General features: G+C 38.5%; 1 protein-coding gene across 1 annotated transcript in view; it reads left to right on the plus strand.

The window, feature by feature from the left end:
* Positions 1 to 20,126, plus strand: part of LOC106068261 (uncharacterized) — a 31,825-nt gene extending 11,699 nt beyond the window's left edge. The window contains exons 8-17 of the mRNA XM_056017597.1: positions 1,445 to 1,521; positions 2,574 to 2,657; positions 4,280 to 4,476; positions 6,007 to 6,143; positions 7,245 to 7,337; positions 9,663 to 9,861; positions 13,125 to 13,233; positions 14,760 to 14,813; positions 16,266 to 16,400; positions 20,026 to 20,126. Of these exons, the coding sequence (XP_055873572.1) occupies positions 1,445 to 1,521; positions 2,574 to 2,657; positions 4,280 to 4,476; positions 6,007 to 6,143; positions 7,245 to 7,337; positions 9,663 to 9,861; positions 13,125 to 13,233; positions 14,760 to 14,813; positions 16,266 to 16,400; positions 20,026 to 20,126 (1,186 nt within the window). The remainder of the gene's footprint in view (positions 1 to 1,444; positions 1,522 to 2,573; positions 2,658 to 4,279; positions 4,477 to 6,006; positions 6,144 to 7,244; positions 7,338 to 9,662; positions 9,862 to 13,124; positions 13,234 to 14,759; positions 14,814 to 16,265; positions 16,401 to 20,025) is intronic.

A 20,126-nucleotide genomic window follows, 5' to 3' on the forward strand; every position in this document is an offset into this window, starting at 1 on the left:
GAGCCCGGAATGTTCGGCCGCACACTGGGCAGGTTATTCCAGCTGGAGCTAGTGTCATGGGCCTTGCTTTTCTTCTCTGGTGTCTTTCTTCTGCCAGCGCAGTTCTCCTTTCCTCAGCAACCTGTGCGCCAGCATTCACAGCGCGATGCTACAATGCTCTGTTATATGCCTTTATCTACTAGGTGGCTGGGTCTATGCTGAACGTCTACAGAGAAGCTTTGAGGGTGTTCTTGAAGCGTTTTCTTTGATCGCCTTATGAGCGCTTTCGTTCCCTTAATTGGCCATACAAGAGTCATTTAGGGATGCGGCAGTCTTCCAATCTACAAACATATCCTGCCCATCGTAGCTGGGACTGCATCAGGATTGTGTGGATGCTTTGCAGACCCGCTCTTAGAAGGACTTAAGTACCTGGTATTTTATTCTTGCCATTTGACATTCATTATTTTTCTTAGACATGTCTTGTGGAAGTGGTTCATTTTCTATGCATGTTTTCTGTATACTCTCCACGTTTCTGAGGCATTGAGCCATAGGGCAATGAAGGGAGGATGACAGCTCGATAGATCCCTGTTGACATAGTTTACTTTGTACCTGTTTAACTTGTTTACATGATTTTCATGTTTACCTTGTTTACCTGTTCACCTTGTTTACCAGTTTATTTGTTGAATGCGGATACCATAAGTACAGTGAATCCTATTGTTCAAACTACGGGCTATTGCCGCTCTTCTAACCAGTACCTTTGAAACCGGCACACGGTGCCAGAAAATCGACTATTAAAGAATGAGTGGGAAAGAAAAACTGTTCGATTAAGTCGCAAATGTATATGCCCGCCCCTCCATACCCTCCAGCCGAAAAGAGAGAGAGATAGGCGTCTGCTGGACCCGAAAGTGGTGGCAAGGGAAAGACTGGGAATGACAACTAGAACTCCTCACACCTGTTTGGTGTTGACATGGTCGGATTTAAGGAAGCCAGGCGGGCTAACGCCCAGAGGTATTTACAAGAAAAGGCCCCCAAGGTACTGAAAAAAATTCAGAGTTTGAGAAGTCAAGAACTTAACTTTTAAAAACAAAACTTGTCTTATGTTTGTCTCATTTATATCAACATTACTTAACATCGTACTGTTGGCATCTCTGTCTACGTAAGAGCGTGCCTTCTTTTAGCATGCCCGTAATATACTCTGGAATTTAATACATTTATGTAAGCCTTAACAATTTACATTTTAGTTACTAAAATATACTATTTAAATAATTTTATTTTTTAAACGAATGAAAAAAAAAATACAATTACTATCTTTCTTTTCTATCGTGGCTCACATTTAAATGTAAGTATTATTTTTATTAACGAAAATGTGAAGGGCTGTCAGTGTGGAGTTCTTCCCATGTATAACCTTTCTGTTTATTTTTAAATTATTTATTTTTTTAATATTTCGCTTGTTATGTTAAATTAGAACATCGGAAAGGACAGTTGGAGGTTGTAACAGCACAATAACAAAGAGTAATTTTGAACAACAAAATACATATTCTGGTGAGTAGTAACTGTGATGAGTTCTTTTTTTATTAAATATATTTATTTAAATATTTATCGGCAATGTATTATTATTATTCTTTCAATACATCCCGTATATTTTATTTCTTATATAAACATTGGCATAGACAGAGTCATCTTGCAGGAGATAAATATATATAAATTCTCTGTGGCAATTTACGTCTGGAGAGATGATCTTTTCCCTTTGCAACTTCTTGTGTGACTAAAAAGGCCAATCCTTGATACACAGCTGCGATCGCAGGTTGGGCATATGTAATCACCAGGCACCGTTGCATTATCACCCTTCTTTCTGCTTCTGTTGTGTATGGCGTCTGCAATCCGGGACCCTTCCTTTATGCTCTCTCTCTCCAAGTGGATCTATCCAGTGCCACCTGTTCCCAGCTGCCAGTGTCGATTTTGAAGAGCTTCTTGTCGCGTTTGCATACATCCGTATAACGTAAAAGTGGGCAACGTATATTAGGAGAACACTAGGACACTAGAAGCGGACACTCAAACCACAAATGTGCTGCCAACTGTAAGATTTAAAGGATTGTTGATAAAAATGCGAAAAGAAAATTGAAATAAAAAAACGTAATCTTTTTGACCCGTCGAACTATAGACTTTATTCTGTTGTGGAGGCCTCTCCTTGTGAGGATTCACGGGCCGTAGCCTCTCCTGCTTTCCTTAAATCTGGCACTGAAGACCAGGTTTCAGTTTTCTAATGCTTAAGAAAAGGCGACGGGCGTGCAAGCATGCCGGTTTAGTCTCCACATGAGGATTACTAAGTTTAGAATTAGTTTATATATATATTTTCTCTTAATATTTAAAATTATTGTATACTTTGTTTTATTTCATATATTATTATGTGGTTTGACAATTCGTGCACTTAATTGGCTCCCTCTCACTATGTTGATAACACTTAGAAGTTATATGCGGTTTCACTAAAATCAGTTTTTTTTCATATATATATATATATATATATATATATATATATATATATATATATATATATATATAATTCAAATCTGACAATTTCTTACTTACTCTTCCAGGCTTGTATTTGTATTCCGAAAAAGATTTTGGTGTTATTGTAGGTCAGTGCTATTATGATGAACAGACCTCAAAATATAACATAGGTGATTATCTTTCAAATACATGACATTGACATTAAAGTTATAGCTTACGTGATTATCTTTCAAATACATGGCATTGGCATTAAAGTTATAGCTTAAGTGATTATCTTCTAAAACGTCGCATTGACATTTAAAGCTTTAGAACTACAAACGTTCATTTTATTATATGTGGAGGCGAGGTGGCTGAGTGGCTAAACGGTTGGCTTCCTAACAGCGGAGTCCTGGGTTTAAATTCTGATGAAGACTGGGATTTTGCAAATAGGGATATCTAGGCCGCCATGAGTCACACATCTACAATAGTTTAGGGTACCTCAATTGGTTATTAATGGGTACCTGACATTTGTTGGGGGAAAATAAAGACGGTTTGCCTTTATTTCTATATCTATCTATCTATCTATCTATCTATCTATCTATCTATCTATCTATCTATCTATCTATCTATCTATCTATCTATCTATCTATCTATCTATCTCTCTCTCTCTCTCTCTCTCTCTCTCTCTCAATCTCTCTCTCTCTCTCTCTCAATTTCTCTCTGTCTCTCTCTCTCTCTCTCTCTCTCTCTCTCTTTATATATATATATATATATATATATATATATATATATATGAGTGACCTTCAGCTGTCTCGTTCTAAAGCCGCATGCAGCTAGGTGCTCTCTTCTATGTCAGCTAACGCAAGTTGGCGCCCAAGCTTGTCTTTAAAGCGTTTCCGTGGGGCACCTCGGTAGCATATGCATAGAGGATACATCTGTAAGAAGAATTTACTGGGCAGATGTGGACTCTGTCCTGCAGATACATACTTTTCACGGTTCCAACCAAACTCATTTCCATGGTCATCACTGTTTAGAGTCAATGGCGCATATCTTGTAGAAGTGTTAAGTCTCTTGACCCGTATGGGAAAAATGGAGGCGCTTCGACAAACAGCAGACTATCTCTCCGCGGCAATATCAACGTAGCTCTTACTATCCTGAAGGCAATTGAGTTTCAACATAAGATATATAAAAAAATTAAAGTTCCCCTTTCAGACATTGTGATCCATAGGGCATATGATGTAAAGGCCATCTGCTCTGGCCTACGGCTAAAGAGGGTGACACGTGACCAGCACAACGACCAACCGCCTTTACTTTAGTACACGCTGGAGCTGGGTAGACACAAAGGTGCCCGATATTCCGAAATTACAAATCCTTGTGTTCATCTCGCTTTGAAACCGGGACCTTGGCTAGGGTTGTCAAGCGCTTTACCGCTCAGCCACGAAGCCATGGAAACCAACTTTAAATATATGTATATATATATATATATATATTTGTTTGTTTTGTTTTACATGTTTCGGATGTTCCTTCAGAGTTGAAAATAGTTTACTTCCAGTCCAAACCTCCCTCAGGACGACGGTGGATGGGAGCGGACAGGGTTTGATCCCGGGACCATCGATAAATCCAAACGACAGTCCAGCGCTCAAACCGCACGACCAGGCCGCCATCCATATATGAAGCTTTCTCTAAATATATCATTCAAACAAGGTTAAAAAGACAGCCATCCATATATAACCATCCATTTATATATATATAGAGAGAGTACTATAAAGAACTAAAGGATAGGGTTTAACGCTCTTTGATTACTATTTCAAAGAAAGTGCTTTGCCTATAATTGACTACCATACATACGAATACATCGCGTTCTGTAACAAGTTATGCAGTTGTAAGCTTGTTGTATACTCGTTGGTGTCCGAGAACTTCACATGCACAAACATATCAAGCACAAACCTACCAAGTGCTTCCAAGCGTTGTTACCCTGTCGCATCATCAGCAAGCGCCACTGTCTATTTGGTAAGTCTAGCTCCAGAGGCGTAGCCAGCAATGAGCACGTGGTATGGGCCGCATGGGGCATAAGGTAGTTAGAGGTCATCAACCACACACCCCCTTTCATCATTATGTACTGCTGTAAAAAAAATATACATGTTACCAAACACGTACTACAAACATTTTATTTTTTCGGGAATGTCTGGTCGGATAGTTTATTCGCCTTCTACCGTGTTTCTGCTTGGCGCAGTTGTCGAATCAGACGATCCAGGGCCCCTACCCTGGTCAGAAGTTCCCCCTTTTCAGACCTTGTGATCTATAAAAAAAATCATCTGTTTCTGATGTCCACGGTTAACAAGGGTGTCATGTGGCTACCACAACGACCAACCGTTTTTACTTTTCCCCAACTAATGTCAGGTACCCTTTAGAGCTGGGTGGACTCAGGTGTGCCTGAAGATCCCGAATAAAAAAAAAAAATCCCAGTCTTCACCAATATTCGAACCCGTAACCCCCGGTTGGATAGCCAAGCGATTTACCGCTCACCCACAGCGTCTCTTACCCTGGTCAGAACTGTTCATTATCGCGCTATATTCAATTCACCATTTTCTCATCTACCTTGGTTTTCTTGATTCTCAATCAACTGAGGGAGGTTTGGACCATGAAGTAAATTATCTTCAATTCTAAAGGAACATCCAAAATATTGAAAATATTTTAGAAACATAGGCGACACATACAGGCAACAGAGGCGAAACATTCTCTTAAAAAAAAAAAGCAGCGAGAAAACTGAACACACTGTAACAGCGAAGCCAACCGAGATATTATACAGGAATCTACAGCTCCACTTCATAGGGACAGTCCTGCATCAGGTATATCAAGTATATCAGGTATATCAGGTATTGGTCAGGAACTTTCCGGTATTTCGTGAAATGGTCATCCAAAGTAAAATTAACACTTTTAAATCTTTTAAATTATAAATACATCGAATATTGACCACATTCATCAGCCATTACGAGAAATGGCTGGCCAGATCGCGAACACTAGCCTCACTTCGGGTTTTGGTCGAAACGTAACATATATAAGCATGAACAATGGATTGCAGGTTATTTGTCAGCCAATATGCCCACTGCACATCGAATTATCGATCCTAAAAACATTAAAACTAGACGAGGGCTAATAATCCCAAGATTTAAACCCAAGTTAGTGGGATGCATTGTCGAGAGGTTAAGGAGGCTTGAGCTTGGCTTGGCTTGGCTACCAATGAAGGGGGCTCGTAGTTCAACACCTAACTCGAGCAGAGCTGTGTTTACAGAGCGTTTAAAGGCAGCACGGAAAAGCCTACTCCCAGATACCCTCTCCCTCGACTGGTCTCACTAATAGTGAGTGGTCATGGCGCTCTGACCATACTACAAGCTATATGTTATTTATTTATTTGTTTCGTAATAGGTGTAGATCTGTACTAATATCAAAGTGTAAATATCATACCGTTCTTTCCAGTGCTATTCCGAAATGTATGTTTTAATATGATTGATTTTTTTTTTCATTTCTATTGGAATTCAGTATGATTATGGCGGATGTATAATAAATGGGAGTTCCCCTATGCAAGTAGTCATTTTAATTCAAGCTTGTTGGAGTAACACTGTGGCGATGTGCACCGTCATACCTACGCATCTTTTTTTAGTCAGCTATACATGGAGGTAAGCAATGGTAATGTAGGTGTCATCATTTGTTTCAGCACCTAGCTTCAAATCTATAGTTACGTTCACAGCTTGGGTAATAGATCAGCCCACAACATACATACACATTATATATATATATATATATATATATATATATATATATATATATGTTGTACGCACGTTTATGCATAGGGTTAGGGTTTACTGGGTGTTAGGGTTTGGAAAAAAATCACCCCCCCCCCCCCCACTGCACTGCACGCTCTGGATCCGCTAGTGTAACAATATTGTTACGAATGAACAGTGACAGGTAGAGGTCACTATGTGTGACCCCGGCGAGATGACACAGCGCCGAGTGTTCTCTGGAATCTATGTGTGTAAACAAAGACAGGATGTGACGTGTCCTCACGTGTTGTTCCAGAGGAAGAACAGATCTACGAAGGGGGCAGTGTTACAAATGAACAGTGACAGTTAGAGGTCACTACGTGTGACCTCGGCGAGATGACACTGCAGCAGGTGTTCTCTGGAATCGACAAGTATAAACAACGACAGGATGTGATGTTTCCTCCCATGTTGTCCAGGAAATACTAGCAGTGTTTTTGCAACAATGGACAAGCAATTAGGGACTCTTTATAAACCAGAGAGTTGATGTGAAAAGAGTCAGGACAGTCGTCGTTACTGTTGTCTACTGTGCGAGACAGTAGAAGAGAGTGGACTTGAGTCGTTACAGTCGATACAGTCGATGTAAGACGTATACGCTACATGTTACAGTGACGAATTGTTAGAGTTAATATTCAATAAAGTTATATAAAACTGAAAGTTGAGTCGTCAAGTTCTTTGCAGTGTTTTTATTTGTGTGCCTACTAGTACATCTAGCCAGAAGATTCAGAAATACGTAACAATATATATATTTATATATATATATATATATATATATATATATATATATATATATATATATACACTATTATATACATATATATATATATATATATATATATATATATATATATATATAAACATACATACTTACATACATACATACATACACTCATTCGTACATACATACATACACATTAATATCCTGGTTAGCATAGATATATTACTGTTTTCTTGTCTTAGATTACCAAATGGATATTCTAATCATACTCTTGTGGTGATATTGTTGAAAGAATCGTCGGATATGGTCCGCAATTTTGATTTGGACGGCAATTTGTAAGTGAATAGTTTCACTAGTTAAATTATATTCACTATAACTCTCTTGAGTTAATGGTATTCACTATATATATAGTTCGTCCATCGTGGTTCGATGATGACCACTTTTGTCTTTCAGGGGGGCTGAGCGCTTTGCACTGGAGTTTTGTACCTCTTCATGTGGCTGGTGACACCTATGTGAGCCCGGAATGTTCAGCTGCACATTGGGCAGGTTATCCCAGCTGGAGTTAGTGTCATTAGCCATCCTTTTTTTTTTCTGATGCTTTTCTACTGCCAGCGCTATTTGATTTTCCTCATTGATTTTTGCGGCAGTTTTCACAGCGCGACGCCATGATGCTCTACCACATGCTTCTGTCTCCTAAGTGGCTGGGGTGTGACGACCCGATTTTAGGTCACTCAATGTATCCCTCAGGTCAGAGCATTTAAATATTTTATTTCACATTTGTATCCTCGATTTTCTTAAACCTAGCCCATCGAGGGCTAAAAACACCATCAACACCCTTTCACATCCAGCACCCCCTTCTTTGGCACCGATGTCACATTTTTGCCTTCCCAATCTTGACACGTGCCACCCTAGACTCTTGAAAATACTACACTCCCTTTACCTAGCTTGGCGGACATCCGTTGGCCCCCTTGTATTCACTGGAACGACGTGGACAAAGGTGGACTGGACCTCTCCTTCCTAACTCAAGGTAACGCTTCTCCCTGCCAACACTCACCCACTCCTTCGAGAAAGAATTACTGACGAACATTCTTTCATTAGAGAATAGCAAAATGTTACACATCTCTCCATTCCTAGGTCTAAAACTCTATTTTAACTCTAATATGATAGAACTTCTCTTCGCACAGATAGTTTTATAACTAAATACGTGAACATATTAATTATAGTCCATTCATTTCATATTTTAATCAAATTAACATGCAAATTTGTTTTTCTAAAGCATTTTTACAAAGATCTACATTCGTTCGCCAATGTTTTCATAAACAAATTGAATTCAGGTCAATTAGCTTTTTTTTTTTTGCTCCATTCATATTTTTAAAAAAATCTCAAATCTAATTTTGATATACTATACCTATATATGTAAATACACCAAGTCTCCTCACAGTCTATTCACTATCATTGTACCTTTTATCCTTTGTGTACAATAAACCTTGTATATATTTCTATACATAAGCAGTATTTGTTGCCTGCATTATAACGATGTGCTTGTTTGTAACTTTGTGCAAGCGTGGGTTCTCAAACTATAAAACCCCCTAGACACCCTAAACGGCCAACTTTTAACCCACCTTGTCACACTGGGCTTATGCCGAACGCTTTCAGAGAAGCTTTGAGGGTGTCCCGAAAGCGTTTTCTTTTTTCTTCTTTTTTTTAGTCTTTTTTTAAAGCGTCCATGGTGGACAAAGAAAACGCTTTAGAAATGTATTCATCATACCACTCTATATAGACTATAAACTATATATATATATAAACATGAAGGCGCGGTGGCTGAGCGGTCCCGGGTTCGAATCCTGGTGAAGACTGGAATTTTTAATTTCGGGGTGTTCGGCGCCTCCGAGTCCACCCAGCTCTAATGGGTACCTCACATAAGCTGGAGAAAAGTGAAGATGGTTGGTCGTTGTGATGGCCACATGGCACCGCTCGTTAACCGTAGGCGACAGAAACAGATGACCTTTACATCATCTGCCATTAGCAGTTGCGTAGATAGCGAATCGGTGGCCCTGGGGGCTTGATCTTTTTAGGGGCCCATGCATTTTGACATTCAACATTATGACATGAGATAATGGCGTATTATTTAATGCCAGAACAAATTTTGAACTCTCTTTTAGCAGCCCCCTCTAGTGAGTGCCCAGGGGGGGGGGATTTTCAAATTTAGACCTCCCGCTTCCCCTGACCCTAGCTACGCCACTGTCATTACGTGTTCTAGGATAAAGCAAAAGATCAGTAATAAATTCAACGTAACAGCAAGAGAGTGGTATATGGCTTAATTTGCCCTGGTAGTCTAATGATTCTATTTGGAATCTCAGTAATTACTTAAAAAAACTAAAACAAGTCAAGACTTTTGAAGTGACTCCTAAAACAAATTGATGATTTTTATCTTGTGAAACTAAGCCTGTCTTTATTCATGCAACATTGCAGTGACATAATAAAAACAAGAAGCATATAATAAGTGTTAAAAATATTTATAATAGCACAGATTTATTTATTTATTTTTTTAGATGAATTAACAACTTAATAGCATAGCTGGTCCAAAACTAATTGATACAATTAATCTTCGTATAAGGTTTATTTTGCATGTTTTTTCTGTATATGTTCTGTTATTTCAGCTTCGATGAAGGATCGCACTACATTGCGGTCAGCACCGGCGTAACAATTATAAGCTATACCTTATCAAAAAGAAAAAACTATTTTCTAAGTAGTGCTTCTAACTCCCCTATTGGATGCTACATTTACGGAGAACATCAGACTACAAGCTACGCAACACCTTTACACTTCAAATTCAATTTCCCTAAATATGTCTCTACGGTACGTACAATATAGACTATAAACTATATATATAAACATGAAAGCGCGGTGGGTGAGCGGTAAAGCGCTTGGTTCCTAAAGCTACTAAAATCCTGGTGAAGACTGGAATTTTTTATGTTAAGATCTTTGCGGGGGCCGCTGAGCTCATACTGCTCTAATGGGTGAAAGTAAAGGCGATTTGGTCGTGTTGCTGGCCACATGACACCTTCGTTAATCGTAGGCCACAAAAAAAACAACAGATGACCTTTACATCATCTGCCCTTTAGATCACAAGGTCTGAATGTGTGCGTTTAATTTACTTTATATAAAAACATAAACTAATTCGTTTAAAGAAAGAGTGACGATGCTAATGAGGCTTTCTTGTATGAAAGAAAATTATTTGCCCGGGCGGCTATCCAGTTATCAATCCATAGATGTTTATATTATCTAGAACAGCGGTTCTCGACCTTTTAAGCTCGGCGACCCCTTTATACGATATAATACTGTGCCACGACAACCCCCCCCCCCTCATAGACACACACAGCAGTAGAAGAATAGACAATAACAATACTTATTTTTGATGGTCTTAGGCGACCCCTGACAAATCGTCAATCGATCCCCAAGGGGGTCGCGACCCACAGGTTGAGAACACCTGATCTAGAAGAAGCCGGATAGGACCCGCGGTATGCGGGCTTTACTTTGTGTATCTACTAGATTGAATTTAGATCCATGTCAAACGTGGTCAATATTCCCTTGACAAAATTTTTTTTTGCCACGAAAATAAAAGTATAAAAGTATGCTTCCATATTCATATTTATACTATAAAGCAGAAAGTAATGCATATGTATGGTTTTATGTACCTTGTAGAAATAAAAACCGCTTGACCAATCTTGATAAAACTTGGCATACATGTTTCTTGGGTACTAGCTGGAACAGTAGTGTATGTAAAGTAACCTAAAAACAAGCTCAAGACCATCAAAAAAAAAGTAACACAACTCTAGGAAAGTATTATTATTTCATAAATCTAGGTCATGTTTACATGGGAAGCGTGGTCGAGAGGCGCTTGAACTTGGCTTGTCTTGGCTACCTAGAAGGGGGCTCGAGGTTCGGGCAGAGTTGTGTTTACTGATCGCTTAAAGGCAGCACAGAAAACCAACTCCTAGATACCCCCCCCCCCCAAACTGGTCCACAAATGAGATTGGACCAAAGCGCTCTGAGCATGCTATAAGCATGAAAGTAGCGCTATATAAAAGCTATAATAATAAAAAAAAATGAGATAGGATCGAAAGGATCTAGATTTTAGATCTAGATCTAATTTGAAGGTCTACACTTTGCACATATAGTTTTTTTACTTTGACTCATGAAAATACAAAATAAAGTCCATTCATTTCGGTCACGTTTTTCTCACTATGCATCTTGGTCATGGTTGATTAGTTTCACGGAACAGAAACGCGCAAGTCCGTTTGCATCACGGCGGCAAGTTAATTTCAGACCATACTGGAGCGAAGTTAATTGTTTCCGAATATAGAGAGACGTAGATAGTAAAAATGATTTAAAGGTCGGGACTTTTCAGTTGGTAGCTGGAACTACTGACAGTAAATGTGTTTAATTAAATTGTATTGTACAGTGTCAGGGCCGGTCCTACAGATAGGGGGGCCCTGTGCGAAACGGATTGCGCGGGGCCCAGTCTGTGTAGGGATAAGGATAATATGTGAAAATTAAGATTTTATAATAGAAAATAAATTCGTCTTTGCATTTTATTCATAATTTACAAAGTACAAAATCACTGTCAAATTAACTTTACGAGCCATCCACAGTAGATAGTAGTTTTCCAACAAAAGCCGATAAACTTTCAGCCTTTTAGATTTACTATCAACTATCAAAATATCGCTTTTTTTTAAGAAGACGAGAGATTTATATCTATATTTGTATGTCAGTGTCAATGACCTTAGAACTTCTTGTTTTGGTTAAAATCACCTTATTATTACATTTTTTATTAAATGAAAAGCTGATAATGCCGTTTGTTTTTAAAATCGCTAAAATGATTCGTGTTTTTCATATTGAATGACACACCAAAATGAAAAATGTTTTCTTTTGTTAGTGAGATTTTTAGCACATTTTAATTATTTCAGGAGATTTTCGTTACTTTTAAAAAAATATTTTGCAATTTCAGGAGAGTTCCAGATACCATTAAATATTAAGTTAAAATGGTTTAATTTAATAATTAACACCTAGAATTCGTGCGGGGCCTATGAAAGTGTGGTGTCCACTGCTGCCGCCTAGATTGCAGTGGCCTAAGACCGGCCCTGTACAGTGTGTATATTATAGTGATTGTAGTTCTAGCACTTAAGCTGTGTATTTATTGTTGAAGGATCTTCGTTATTTTGAATTGATAGTTTTCACTTGAGTCTCCGGCATAAAGATATTGTCTGTGTGTTTAGAAATTGTTTAAAAGTAGAAATCTATAATACATCATATTATCAGAAACGCATTTTCTGGTCATTATTGGCCTCCTTCAGTCGCAGAACGACTATGGTTTATCTCGCACACTTAAGTGAGATGAAAGCCTGGGCATTGTTTATGGTCAGAACGTTGTCGCCCACACAGCAGTTCCCTCCTCTCCGCGCAGATTATGTGACCAAATGAACGGAATATCCGATACAGTTTGGGATCAGTAGCGCCGCAGGCTCTGCTAGGCTGTAGCACGGTGTGCCACAGTCTGCCTAATGGTCACCAGCTCCTGATTTTTCCTCAGGGTTGTCTCCCGAAGCCTTTTCCGCGTTTGGGTATAGCTGCAAAACAACAGAGGTTTGGATTCAGAGTTTTCCTTCTCCTAGATGGGTAGCCAACCAAGGCTAACGAGCCCCCCCCCCCATCCGAAGCTTACTGGTTTGGGCGCCAGTTGCTCGCCTTTGCCCCTTCTCCTGTCTGTGGTAACGGTTCCGCCAGGCTCAGTATCTGAACCGTTCGTGAAGGCCAGGAGTTGGACTGGTTGTCAGAGGCTATTTGAGACGCATGCCATTGGAAGCATTTTTATAGGCAATGTGCTTCAGACCATTACCACTTCCGTCATCAACATAATCTCATCAAAACCTTCAGGTACCATCACACATCTAGCACTGAAATATCAATATCGTTACATATCAGAATTCTAGTGAGCCAAATGGAGTTCTGACAGGTCATAAGTGCTATGAAGATAAAACGTAAAGAGTTTGCGTCCATCCAATGAATTGTACTTGGAAGTTTTTCACACCCTAAGGGGTCTATTTCATTTCAATACCTAGTCTACAACAAACACGGGGCACTGGTGTACGCCTAGCTCAACTATTGCTGGGGATAACACGGACAACGACTGTGATGGATATATCGATGAAGAAATAGACAATCAAAAGGGTGAGTACCTTTAAGCATATAATGAGCACATTAAAAAAAAAAATTTTACAATTTTACCTGTATGATGAACTAGAACAGTGATGCCCAACCTAATTCGGCCCGCGGGCCTTTATAATTTCCTAAACTCGTCTCGCGGGCCACATGATCGAAAAGTTATAAAATGAAATGAAATTGTTCTGAAACTGTTTTGGTAGAAACCTATGGATTTGATACTTAATTAATAGGTTATTTGAAAATTATATTTTTTTTACGCTTACGACGAAACAATCACTATACTTAAATGTGAGCAACACTGGCTCATTTTGTGGTCTCTTTTTAATAAATATTTCCATGGATCCTCCAATATCTAAGCATAGTTTAACAATCTTTTATTCGCGGCTCAAACCAAGAATGCCACCATATTAATTTTATAATACCGTTTTTATGTTGTTGTTTTATCAAACAGCCACACTTTCTTTATAAAATAAATATGTTGGCTTATTATCATGTTCATAAACACACAAATGTTAAAGTTCATGATACCAATCCATCAGAGAAAAAGTGAGGGCCCGAATGGAGGTAATGATACATTTTTTCAACCTTTTTTTTTTTTTTGTTTGGAAGGTAGATTTCTACACTTACTGCCGACGTTGCGGCTGGCAGGATGGAACCACGTCGCGGGCCGGATATGGACCGCGGGCCGTACTTTGGGCATCACTGAACTAGAACATAAGTGAATAATGCGACAGACCTAATAGATTAAATTGATGACAGAGACAGACAGACACACAGACAGACAGACTGAAACAAGAAGACAACGAGGATTAACGAGAGCAATGGCATGATTAAGAGACAAGAGTGAGACGTTGAAAGTAGAAATCACTATTGAAAAGATAAGGAAACACATCTAAACTTTGACAGAGAGAAAAAAAAAAGAACTGGCCTCTCAAAGAAAGTTACACGGAGCCGACACTGTAACAGAGAGAAAGTAAGAAAAATAATTTTATTTTTTTAAAGGGAGAAGAAGAACAAAATAAAAGTGTATGAAGGAAGTGGGGCGAAACTTCTCCGTTACCATCCCGGCCATGCTACCCTGCCTCATAGTGGCGCCTGGGTGGAAACGATCGTAGGAGGATACGATTAGGCTAAAGGGTAGCAAAACAAGACTCCCGTGGGGGTGCCTAAGGGGGTGCGAGAGCATCCTCATTGCGCTGCGCGGAGTTGTAAAAAAGCTCCCACAACCTTGTCACAATCCAGGCGCTGTTCCTCAATGGGCCGTTACATAAATGGCGTGTCCCGCATGGTTAGCCTGGTATAGAAAAGGAAAATGCGGGGGTTGTAGTGTACGCGGCCTCTTTCCGTGAGTCTGACCCACCCGCCAGACAGAACAGTGTACACTGTTCTCATTCAGGCCGGTGAGAGGGAACTCTTGTTATATTTTGCTGGCCTAGAGTTCCAAGAGCCGAAGGCTCAACTCTACCTGACAGTTTCCAGAATAAGAAGAAATCCGTTACCATCAACAATTAATGACACATCCTTTCTTCTAGACGATGATAACGATACTAAAATAGATGAAGACATAGCTGCAAGTACAGATACAGGTAAATGATGAAAAAAATGTATTTATACTAAAGATAGAAATCAGACAGCCAGGAAAACCAATGACTTGGTAGAATTTAAGTCATTGGTTAGTATGCATGACTAGATGCATGACGCGTAGGACGTTATCATCTTATTCATTGAAGTAACGTCTGTATTATATAGGATAAGAGAAATATGGCTGCCAAGTCGTGCGGTTTACGCGCTGGACTGTCGTTCGGACTTATCGATGGTCCCGGGTTCAAACCCTGCCTGCTCCCATCCCCCGTCATCCTGCGGGAGGTTTGGACATGGAAAACATTTTACAAAAAAACAACAACAACATGTCCTTATGTCCTTGTTAATGATGCATTGGGTATATAACAAAATGTACGGGCAGAGAAGTCGCTGATTGTGCTCCTATGATAAATAACTTGTGTAAACTGTCACAAAGAATCTGGTCACACAGCTATCAATGAATAAGTTACGTTTTGATTTCAAATGTCCCTAAATTAAATATTAACACCAGATTTCCCTGGCCTACATATTTTAGACATTTGAGACCCACTTAAAGTTTTTGACAGTTGCTATGGCACAAATAGGAATTATGCGCCAAAAAAAGGGAAAGGTGTTTGACTTAGAAACACTGAAGCAACTAGTAAAAACAAAACTAGGCTTTGAGGAAGAATTGCGAAATGTAAACAGACTCCCTTTGACGCTTTATAAAGAGGCAGGTTTGTTTTTCTGCTGTTCTGAATATTACCCGTGATATTGTCATGGGGCGATGTAGAAAGACTACAATGATTTTTTTTTGTCATTTTAGGTAGGGAGTCTTTTAGACCCTATATTCCTTTTCTTCTTCTAGCTTTTAAGCTGCTGAGCTATCAGCTCTTTTTGCAGACTGTGCCAAGAAATAATAGTGTGCTGTTCTCATCAGTTGTTCAGCACTGCCGTACAGAGTTTTGGTTATGTTAGGCTGTAGTGGTAGTAGGGTCTGCCTAAGGTGGATTAGAAAGGGGCATTCAAAGAGGATATGGTTTACGGTTTCATAAGGGAGGGGGCAGTGTCTACAAAGGGGTAGGTATATGAAATTCATCTCGTTATAGACACTATATGGAGAGGGAGAATGTAAAGAGAGATGATTTGGTACGGCTAAAAACAGCAAGAAAGGCCGGTACTGTCAGCCCAGAGTGAAACAGTACAAGTCCAGAATGGAACAGAGACCACTAGACTTTGGTACAGCAGTAGGATTGTCTAAAGCATTTCTACGGTCAATAATTCGTGTTGCCAATTGTACATTATTGGCTATTTATTTATAAAAACTCATTAATTAAATAGTCACGTTTTTTGTCAAGTTTTTGAGTTGGTTGTGTCGTTTATTTGTGTGTGTAAAGATTCCAGAAAATCCTGATAAGTTACTGACTGATATTTGTTTATGAACCAGACTTGTAATGTTGCATGCCATGCGTTGCCAGGTTGTCTGCCTGGTTGGTTTGGGACTAAATGTGACAAGTTGTGCCACTGCAACAACTCTCAGTGTCTGATGAACGGGAATTGCAAGGAGAATGTCACCTGTCTTCCGGGATTCTTTGGCTTACAGTGTCAATACAGTAAGTTACTTCTTTGGCCTACAGTGTCAATACAGTAAGTTACTTCTTTGGCCTACAGTCTCAATACAGTAAGTTACTTCTTTGGCCTACAGTGTCAATACAGTAAGTTTGTTCTTTGGCTTACAGTATCAATACAGTAAGTTTGTTCTTTGGCTTACAGTGTCAATACAGTAAGTTTGTTCTTTGGCTTACAGTGTCAATACAGTAAGTTTGTTCTTTGGCTTACAGTGTCAATACAGTAAGTTTGTTCTTTGGCTTACAGTGTCAATACAGTAAGTTTGTTCTTTGGCTTACAGTGTCAATACAGTAAGTTTGTTCTTTGGCTGACAGTGTCAATACAGTAAGTTTGTTCTTTGGCTTACAGTGTCAATACAGTAAGTTTGTTCTTTGGCTTACAGTGTCAACACAGTAAGTTTGTTCTTTGGCTTACAGTGTCAATACAGTAAGTTTGTTCTTTGGCGTACAGTGTCAATACAGTAAGTTTGTTCTTTGGCTTACAGTGTCAATACAGTAAGTTTGTTCTTTGGCTTACAGTTTCAATACAGTAAGTTGGTTCTTTGGCTTACAGTATCAATACAGTAAGTTTGTTCTTTGGCTTACAGTATCAATACAGTAAGTTTGTTCTTTGGCTTACAGTTTCAATACAGTAAGTTTGTTCTTTGGCTTACAGTGTCAATACAGTAAGTTTGTTCTTTGGCTTACAGTTTCAATACAGTAAGTTTGTTCTTTGGCTTACAGTTTCAATACAGTAAGTTTGTTCTTTGGCTTACAGTGTCAATACAGTAAGTTTGTTCTTTGGCTTACAGTATCAATACAGTAAGTTTGTTCTTTGGCTTACAGTTTTAATACAGTAAGTTTGTTCTTTGGCTTACAGTTTCAATACAGTAAGTTTGTTCTTTGGCTTACAGTGTCAATACAGTAAGTTTGTTCTTTGGCTTACAGTATCAATACAGTAAGTTTGTTCTTTGGCTTACAGTGTCAATACAGTAAGTTTGTTCTTTGGCTTACAGTGTCAATACAGTAAGTTTGTTCTTTGGCTTACAGTGTCAATACAGTAAGTTTGTTCTTTGGCTTACAGTGTCATTAAAGTACAGTAATACAGTAAGTTAGTCGTATTTCATGAATAAATACTTAGACTAAATATAGTTAGAAATAAGAAATATGGTTCAATAAATGCTCACAGAATCCAACAAAAAGAATAAATTTGAAGAAGAAACATGGAGGCTCTATTAAGGAAGAGGACGCGCGGTGGCTAAATGGTAAGCGCTTGCTTCTAAACCGAGGGGTCCCGTGTTTGAACCCTTGTTAAGACTAGGATTTTTTAAAATTCAGGGTATTTAGGGTGCCTCTGAGTCCACACAGTTCTAATGGGTACCTGTCATGCGTTGGAAAAAAAAAAGAAAGGTGGTTGGTCGTTGTACTGGCCACAGGACATCCTTCTTAACCGTAGACCATAGAAAATGATGAGCATTACATCACCTACCCTGTAGATCGCAAGGTCTGAAAAGGGTACTTAACTTTTTAACTTACTGTTAAGAATTGACCTAATACAGTATAACTGACTCAACTACAATTATACAGTATAGTAGCGATACTTACTATTGAACAGCCTTGCTGGATAGGACACATTCTCCCGATGAAGCATTAACGGGTGCCAAAGGAGAGTTTTTTTTTTAGAAAGCTTATATTAACTATCGGAGGTGCGGTGGCTGACGCGATAAAGCGCTAGGGCTCCGAAACGGGGTCACGGTTCAAATCCTGGTGAAGACAGGGCTTTTTAATTTCAAGCTCTTTCGGCGCCTGTGAGTCCACCCAGCTCTAATGGGTACCTGACACTAGTTGGGGAAAAGTCAAGGCTTGTGGTCGTTGTGCTGGCCACATGACACCCTCGTTAACCGTGACTTTTATATCATCTGCCCTATAGATCAGAAGGTCTGAAAGGGGAACTATTTTTTTAAACTTTCTATCAACACACTCTTTCTGTCTCTCTGTCTCTCTGTCTATCTGGTACAAATAGTGTACAAGTTTTTTCTCCCGCACCAATTTTCGGATCAAGCTGAAACTTCGCACAATTATACATTGACATAGACAAGAAATGAATCAATAATAATTTTTTAAAAAAGTAACCAATTAGACAATTAATTACTTGCAATTCATAATTTGGTAAATAGATACAAGAGAAGTTATACATCAGTATCCATACAGATACAGGTATGGCTACATTTGTTTAGTCCCATTAAAAAATTGTTAACTCTATTTGTCCCTCACGCATTCTCCGATCAGGTTTATACTCTAAACAATTAAACATCTAATTATTAGACCTAACGATACATGAATCAATTCAAAACAAGGTTACAAAGACAGTTTGTGTGAATCACAAACTCAAAATCGGCCTCCGAAGTGGTCCTCCTAGAGTCTTCACCAGGAGTCGAACACGGGACTTCCAGTTCCAAGTGCTTGATTAGAGAATGACTAATGGGAGAAATAGTCTTCAGAATTTGTACCAGACAAACAGATAAACTACGGAGTGTGTATAATATTTATAAAAACAGAGCAATCTAACTTTATCTTTGTTTTTTAAATCTCGATTCTGACTTACTTTAAAACTTTTACTAAATAAAAAAATAACAGGCAATGACTAGTGTGACTCTTTTTTTGAACTAGTTATTTTGCATAATTGGTTATGTTATTGGCTTACAGAAGACGTCATTATGTCGGCAGAGGTCAATCGACAGGAAATGAAATTTCGCCATTTTGTGAAGTGTTTTAACAATTTTACTGTCAAGGATCCTTTGAATATAATATTCCCCAGTTCGGAAAGAATCTCTTCGATACAAATAGAAGCCGTATCCAAAGGTATTTTTACAAAGCTTATGTGAAATCGATGTCTGTCTGTCTGGTAAAAAATTGGAAACGTTATTTCTCCGACACCCAATCACGGATCAAGATGAAATTTTTTTGCAATTATTTTTTTTATATGACAACACAACAATCAATTAGAAAAATTAACATATTCGTTAATTAACTATTGGTAATTAAATAGTTTGTTTGTTATTTTCTCGATTAAAGGAAAGAATTAGTAATTGACTGAAGATGTGGTATAATTGGAATTAGTCTCCTGTTTATTTCATAGGTGTGAAGCTAACATTAGATAACTATAATACCTTTAATTTTCAGAAGCACTTCACTAGCACAGTGGCTAGTACATTAGCTTGAGGAGGCAGCGGAGGGTTTACCCCTACAGTTCGTTCAGGTTTTTTTTAATAAATGCATTTAAAAAGCGATCACCCAGACTCCAGATGCCCCCTACTTCCTCCCTCTCCTAACCCATTTCAGTCTGGTCCAGGCAAGTGATTAGAATGAGAGCGTATTGAGATGGCGAATAGCATAAAATTGTGCTAAGCGAAAAGAATTGGTGAAACTATTTCTAATAGCAAAGATTTATCGTTCTTGGTCTAGATGAAGTCCAAATTCAATAACATGTCTGATCCAAACGAATTTATAAAAACTACGCTTAATAATTTTTAAATTTATTTTTAACAATTTTTTTTTTAGATTTTCTTATTTTTTTTTATATATGACTTAAAAATATTTCCAAATAACGTATTTAAAAAACTGCTTAAAGGAAATCGTGACATGAATAAAGAAATATCTGATAATTGCAAGGCGGTGAACCTACAACTATCAAACTGTGTTGGTGTTTCTGGTCAACAAGATAAAGATTAA

This window comes from Biomphalaria glabrata, chromosome 18, assembly GCF_947242115.1.
Source record: "Biomphalaria glabrata chromosome 18, xgBioGlab47.1, whole genome shotgun sequence".
Lineage (NCBI taxonomy): Eukaryota > Metazoa > Mollusca > Gastropoda > Planorbidae > Biomphalaria > Biomphalaria glabrata.